Below are 7,860 nucleotides of genomic sequence, written 5' to 3' on the forward strand. Positions count from 1 at the left end.
TGTAAATAGGATCACAAGTCTGCATCTTATACAGCAATTAACCACTAAGAAGAATATATGCAGTGTATTATTTGTTGAAACTGTACTTCTGATTTGATTTGAAACTGTCTGATTGCTATCTGTTTATCAATAAAACTTTAAAAAAACAGAAATAAAAAATAAATATGATCTGTAATTAGAAAAAAAACAAGTAAAACAACAATAAACCACAGTTTATTGTGGATATAAACTCGAAAATACAAGTTCCTTATGTAGTTTACAGATGAGAATTTTAGGGACTACACCTATTTTTCTGTGATTTGAACTGATTACTTGAGATTCTTATTTAAAAGCTGGGATATAGGCCTGTGGTAGAGTGCTCCCTAACATATCAAGGCTTTGGGCTCTGTATACCACACATAAAAGCATTGCAGAAGTATTTATTAAAAACTTCTATTTTACTTTAATTTTTTTTTTTTTTGTGGAACTGGGGATTGAACTCAGGTCCTTGCACTTGCCAAGCAAGTGCTTATTCTACTGAGCCATCTCCCTGGCCCCTGTATTAAAAGCCTTTAGATGATATGTCAATAATCATTTATTTAACTAATTAACTATATACTCTCTAGGATGAATATATATTATCCATTCTTTTGCTGCAAAAACTATTTTTGTGTGCATGTGTTCAGATGTAATAGGTGTCAGGATAGATAATAAGTTAAAGGAGAGTTTAGGGGAGAATATTTTATGACAGAGCAAATAATTGACATAAAAGGGAAAATGAATTTTGCTGTAAGCTATGTGAAATTTTTGTGGAAATATGTATGAAGTAACTAAATATTTGTATTCAGTTAAGAGGGTTTAGCATTTGTAGGAATGAAAATCCAAACTTACAGCAAACAGTAGGAAGTAAGGTCATTTTGCTAAAGTATTTACATTAGAATCCCTTTTGTAGTCCTTGAAATATACAGAATTTAGGTATTATACTTTGAAATGAATCAAGCAGAATATAAGAAATTAGGAGAAACAGGAAATGGAAAGAACTAGCATCCTGGGAAACATCAAGAATCCATACTTTGTGCGCAGGCAAGGTGTTGTCCTAGGGAATTTGATTTTGAGAGTCATAGTATAAGTACGGGATCTTTCCAGAAATGACACGTTGAAGCGGCTACCCAACAGACCATGAGCTTAGTCTCAGAAGGTGCTGTAATATGAACAAAATAAATAATGTGTCAGTTTGCATCTCAGTTCCTTACTGCAGAATATGAAGACTGGAGCCAGCTCTCTGGAGAGGGACAGAAAAGCCTCTTTGTCCTTATTGGGAAGCATTGCCTTAGATCTCTGTCCCCGTCTGCATTCTTCCACATACTGGGTGAATTTCAAGTTTACTGGCGCAAAGGATTTGCATGGAACTGTATAGATTGTTTTCCTTCTAATCGACTCTGGTGAGAGGTAGGTTATAAGAGTCATTTTGGATAGAGAATAAATAGGACAAGTGCTAACTGCTTGATCCATCATTGATTTAAATTTGTTTTCATTTGCAAGACATATTAGACATGCACACCACTGATAAACACATCTGTTATGTAAATAGAATTTGTATTGTTTTATCAAAAATTTGTGGAATCACAGAGAAGTTAGATACCTTGTAATTGTCAAAAATGAGCAGTATTGATTTAATTTACCTAGAACTATAATTGCTCAGTTAGTCTATGCCCTGCTGTTAGCTAGTATTACCGACAAAGTTAATTGCAGAGTTAAAAAAGAAATAAAATAGAGAAGAGAGATCACAGCACAGCCAAATGCTAGGGACAAATGTTAAACCAAGGCAGTTACTGAAATAAAGACAAAATAGTATGACTCTTCCCTAGGTGCAATATGAAACTCTCATTAGTAATAAATGAAGTTTTATGAGCATTCCAGGAAGACTCTTTCTGAGTATTATTTTTGGAGACAAGACTGAAGGCAATGCCTGAAATAGTTGTGAAGGTAGAAACATAAATAAATCAAGTAAGCTGTTTTGGAATTTGACTTATTGTAAGAATTTTTTTTTATCTCTTTAGCATCTTCAGATTATGAAGCTCCTAGAAAAGCGGACATATTGAGAGAAAAACTCATTGAAAAGACTTGTTCTCTCTCTTATTCCCTCTGTCTCCACACCCTATACTCTAAATATTTTTGGCATGTATATGAAATATATATAAAACTAGCATGGAGAGCTAAATAGAATCACAGGGATTTTGAGATTGATGAATCCTTCCAATTCTGCTCCTTCCCTTGCTCAATAAGTCTTCTAGTCCATTAGGTAGCGATACTGATAGCACTTACCCCAGTGGCTCTTCTGAGTGTTAGACATGATAAGGTTTCCATTGCACCTGGTGCACAGCAAGTGTCCTCTAAATGTTTCTGACATAATTAGTTAATGATCAGAGAAGAAGGCTTTAATTTGAACAACTAAAAGCTTTGAGAAAAGAACAGAATTCAATTAAGATTGAGCTGAGTCTTTAGCAGAAATCAAACAAAAAACAAATTGATTTTCATAACACTGAGATTCAAAGTTAGATACTCAGAATTCACAACCTATTGGTAGCCTCATTGGGCAGGCACAAAGTACATTTGAAAATACTAACATAATATAGACAGATAATTATTTAGAAATTAGGTATTGTTTAGGAATGAGTTTTACAGAGCAGTTAATTATGTGGTAAAGAATTCTTTTGCTTGATTGCGATGCCCTTCCCAGTTAGGGTGAGAATACAGTCAGCCATACATTGATGCAGGCTTCCTTTTCTTATGTGCTTTTGAAGGTTGTGTAATTTGTGTATTTGATCTGGGTGTATTCAGCAATAATTTTTTGTCTAAAGTTAAGACAAATCTTTTCTACACTAATTTGGAAAGGTCAGAGGAGTATTTCATATAAGACAATCTATATATAGTCTAGGATGTTGGATGATTTGTGAACTGAGTCCCCTAGAAATGCTTCCCAGGACTTCTTGGCTCATGGCCATTCTACAACTGGTGTCAATGGAGGTCTATGGCATGAGAGGATTCCTGCATTCTCCCCAACATCCACTATAGAGTGGGAGCAAAGTCATGCCAAATAAAACCGTGGGTCAACTCCATTCAACTGTAGATATTTGCACTAATTAAATATTCAATGACACTGCTTTGCTAATGCTGAAGACAACTTTGACAAATGAGTAATCTTCCTTTTTATTTTATTTTATTTTTTTCTTTTCTTTCTGAAGGTTTTGGAGTTTTTGCAGGGATAGCCCCAACCAAGTACTACTGACAAGTCTGAATTTGTTTCAATACTTCTTGGAACTTTCTTTCTCAACAGAAATGCCCTGGGCTCAGGCTCTGCCCTTCATAGCCTGGACTCTTGCTTTATTAGCCTGACATTTTGTTCTGACCTCTATTGACAGCCTCTAGCCTGTGGTGTGCACTCTTTTTAGTTACTTCTTTTATTTATAACTAATGCTCTCCTGCTGGGCTGAGACAAACTCACTGATTTGTGATCTGGTCACACTTGTGTTGCTCTAGCTCATATAAAATCTTGTCTTCCTCTCTAGCATCTCTCTTTCTGTCCCTGACGTTTATTTGGTTCCTTGCATCTCCATTCTGCTTTCTCTCCCATTCTGAATACAGATTTAAAATATCTGGGGGATACCAGAGAGGAAACAAATTTCAGCTCAGAGAGACCATTGTGAACCATAATTTATGAGTTTAAAGCACTTTATGGTTTTACAGAGCATTATCCCCACCCCAAACAATATCTTCTTTGGTCCTCACAACAACCCTGTGAGGTAGGTATTGACATTTGGCAGGGCAAAGGATGCAAGTGGCAGTGCTCACACAGGCATGCTATTTAGAATAGATTAGACTTCAATGATGTAGATTTTGGAGCTTTGTGCTGAGACGCGGAGGAAAGGACAGTTGCGACAATGTGATCTGGTAGGCAGCGGTGAGGCACGGAGGTGACACATAACCCTACGTTTTTCCTGGTGCTTCTTTTCCCCCTCTGCTTTTTCTTACCTTTCCTGCTTTCCCACTTTCTTCCCTTTCTTTGCCAATATAAAATATCTCTTCTACTGAGGCATTTCTTTTTCTCCATGCTTTGTACTTAACACATAAAATAGAGGAGATTATTGGAATGCAAAATTATCAGTATTATTTTTTTCACGATCAAAATGGTTTTTGTGAAATGAATAATTTAAAGAATGAATAAGTAACTTAAAATTCAGGATATGGTTCAAATTCAAGATTGTGTTGAACCATCTCAACTGTATTTCACTTCAAAACTCAGAAAAAAAGTATGCTCTAATTTGCAGAAGAAGACAGGAAGATCAAATAAGAAAATAAAAATAAATATATTTTGACTATTCTAAAAAATTAAAATTTTTATAGCTTTTGAATACAGATACAGTCCTGTTCTTTCCTCAGGATACCTGTCTTATGTTGTAGTTATTTGTTTATTTGTCTGTGTGTCTCAGAATCAATTAGCTCTGGAAAGTTAAGGACACCATGTATTTTACTAGCCATTCCAGCTCCAGAAATTACACACAATAACTATATACTAAATAAATGAATGAATAAAAGTGAATGGGTTTTCTTCTAGGTCATCCCTGTGCTGATTGACCATAATATTCCAAAATTAAAAACCTACATATAACCAGTAGCTCATGAGATTTCTCCTAGAACTTAATAGACTGCATTGGGTTCTGCACGACTGAGTGGGGGACAGTAAAGAACACCTGACCCTGTACTTGAAAAAAAGCTGCTATGCTCTACCCGTGTACATGGCTGTGTGCAGCCTGGGAGCGGAGTTGACTGTGGGAGAGTAAAGAATACTACAAAAAAAGCAAAAGAGGCCCACTAGTACCAAGGATCAGAAGAGAAGCCATGTAGAAGCCGGGCACAACACAGGAACCAAGGTCAACTGGTGGAGGCACAAAGGGATCTTGGAAATCAGTGGTGCTGATGACTTGTCCAGAGATGAAGAGCCTTTTAATGAGATGTCACCAGAGGGAGTCCTGCCCAACCCACCTGATCTTAAAAGTGTTCTGACCAAAATAAATCAGGTAGTTGTACTGGTCCTGACAGACGTATAAAAGAGGAAATAAATGATTATTTTATTGCATTTAAGTCATGCCTGAAACATATAAAATGTATAGTAGGATGATTCAATATGATATTTCATATATCAGAATTAAAGATGTAGAGAATAAGGCATTGTCCTGGACAGGAAATGGGAAAAAGCTTTCTGGAGCCATTTGTACAAATCCATCAGATTACAAAATGCATATCATCTTTGAACAATTGATTCAAACTGTATCAAATTTGAAGTGAAACATCATCTCCAAAGATTACGTATATACATGTGAAGCCAAACCAAAGCAAACAAAAATCATTAAGTGTTTACAACATGGGGCTTGAATGGTCAAGTCTTGGTAATTATTATGTAAAAGTATATTAGAATAATATATAGTAATTAAAAGAAAAGTGATAGAGCCATCTGTAATGACAAGGACAGACAACTCATATATTAGACATAGAAATCATAGAACACATTACATTAGATGTGCATGTATATGATTCTTTCTTTTCTTTGAAACGCTGTGGTGCTATACACTCACTGTGAGCCAGACACAGGGAGAAATTTGTATATGTAAATAGCTCTCATTGCTTTTCCCAAAATGAACATACATAATTTCCAAAAGAGCTATGAAAAATCTGTAACTGCCATTTCTGAACACAGCTTTAAAAATGTTCCAAGCATTTGTTAATGTCAGGAAACTGGCTACTCAGTTTATAGACAAAAAACATAAAGAGGTTCCTTACTGGCTAAATGCAACTAATGTCAATGTTCAAAAGCACGGAGAAAGCCCCAGGAAAGAAATGAAGAAAAAAAGATTAGAAAATAATAAAGGCATAGATAAAGATACACATAAAGCTGGAGAAGAGAGACTTAAAGAGCTCAACTGAAATTAAACTGAGTAAAAGAGAATGAGGGAAATAAAAGGCATACAGAAGGTAAAAGTAACTGTTTTGAAGAATAAGTAGACACGAAGAATATAAAACCTATGTTAATACTTCTGCTATCTTAATGTAATAACAATAATCCTCACCAAATATCACTAAATATTCTGGGAAGATATACAGTACTCTACATTGTTCAGCTTTGAATCCATCATGACACTGGATGCTAGCTGGGTGCAGGGCGGCATGCATGCCAGGAATTCCAGTATTTGGGAGGTCGAAGTTCAAGCACCACTTGGAAAACTTAGTGTCTTAATGAGGCCCTGTCTCAAAATAAAAGAAAAATTATTTTGGCTGAATTTCACAATGAATATGATACGTTGTCCAAATGTGTTATCCATACATAGTAATAGGCTAAAACACTTAGTTTTGCAAAAGGGTAGACATACTGGTGCTCTACTTTTTAAAACAATTATTAGAACTAAAACCTGTAAGATTTGGGTACGTCAAAGGATTTGCACAAAGGTGTTGCCTCAATGAATAGATTACGATCAGTTTGTTTTAGTCCCATAATCACAGGTGACATCACATAAACCTCCCACTGAGAGTATAGAACAGCTTTTTGATTCTGTGAGTTCAAGTGGAGATTCCTCAGTCTTCTTTTTTTTTTTTTTAGTACAGGGTCTCACTACACAGATCGGATTCATAGTGATTCTCCTGTTTTCAGCCTCCCAAGAGCTGGAATTACAGGCGTGTGCCACCATGCCCAGTCTGAATCACCGTCTCAGCGCACCCTGGTGACCAAGGTGGGCACCACACGTCAGAGATCTAACCCCGGCCTCTGAGCTCTGCCTAAGCAGGCCCTTTAATCCACTAAGTTATCTGGCTGGCCTATTCCTCACTCTTTTCATAACTTTTTCCTTATATGGATATAGATTTTGCCTAAACACACAACTAATTACTTGTAACATGACAAATTGATGGCATCCAATCTAATATTTAGCTTTTGATTCAATGTATAGATTTTCTAAATTGTACCAGGAGGTCTGCTTTCCACTGACAAAGATTTCTGGTGTAAAAATCTCTTCTCTTGCTGGTTTGAAAATACAAAATTTCAAAATAGAATATAGAAATTCAGTTGTTCATGTTTTAGTAAAACCAAACAGAAAAACTGGCCTGCAGAAAAATTTTCAGGGTCTTAGGCTGTCTAAATTCCTACATGTAAAGTTTTAGTTAGTGCAGTTAGTAGGTAAAAAGGATGTAATTGTTTCTATTCATAAGCTTGATTTTCCTTCAGTGGATACAAATTGACTAGAAAATTGAACAATTTTCTATGTGGAATTTTTACAAAATAGTGCTCATCACAGAAACAGAATACAAATGGGTAATGAGATGGAAAGAGTGGTACAATTTAATCTATTTGTTTTACTCCAATTAGCATGTTTTACTTGTAGAAAACTGAGCCTGGCTTCAACAGCCTCTATGGATCACTGACAAATTTCCTAACATGTGTTTCAAGCTTAGACCATTAATGTAACAATCTTATTCATTTGAAAAATGTCCATAGAAAAATTGCATGCAGGAAACAAGAATTTATTAACTTACGGAATGAGGTTCCACTTCCTTTTTCTCCCTTTTGGCCTTTTTGTCCAGGATTTCCTAAAATGGAAAAAGTATGAAAAATTAGTTTAATCAGGACAAGTCAAAATGAATCTTTCTTTCTTTCTTCCCTTCTTTCTACTCTGCAACTGAACTACATCCTTAGACCTCCAAATGCTTGCTTTACATGTAAATAGAACATCAAAGGTAACATGAAATATCAACATACTGTAAGTGACACTAAAATAATAATATTGGTATTAATAATATCACTTTATTTTTATTTTTATTTTTATTTTGTGGAAC

At 35.4% G+C, this 7,860-nt stretch overlaps 1 protein-coding gene across 6 annotated transcripts in view; it reads right to left on the reverse strand.

Moving 5' to 3' along the window:
- Msr1 (macrophage scavenger receptor 1) overlaps positions 1-7,860 on the reverse strand; it is an 80,968-nt gene that overhangs the window by 32,434 nt on the left and 40,674 nt on the right. For 3 of the 6 annotated variants that reach the window (XM_023717305.1, XM_023717306.1, XM_004633052.2), the window contains one exon: positions 7,561-7,614. In XM_023717305.1, coding sequence (XP_023573073.1) covers positions 7,561-7,614 — 54 coding nt within the window. The other 3 variants (XM_023717307.1, XM_023717308.1, XM_023717309.1) reach the window with 3 other exon arrangements.

This window comes from Octodon degus, unplaced genomic scaffold (assembly GCF_000260255.1).
Source record: "Octodon degus isolate 3935 unplaced genomic scaffold, OctDeg1.0 scaffold00051, whole genome shotgun sequence".
Taxonomy (NCBI): Eukaryota; Metazoa; Chordata; class Mammalia; order Rodentia; family Octodontidae; genus Octodon; species Octodon degus.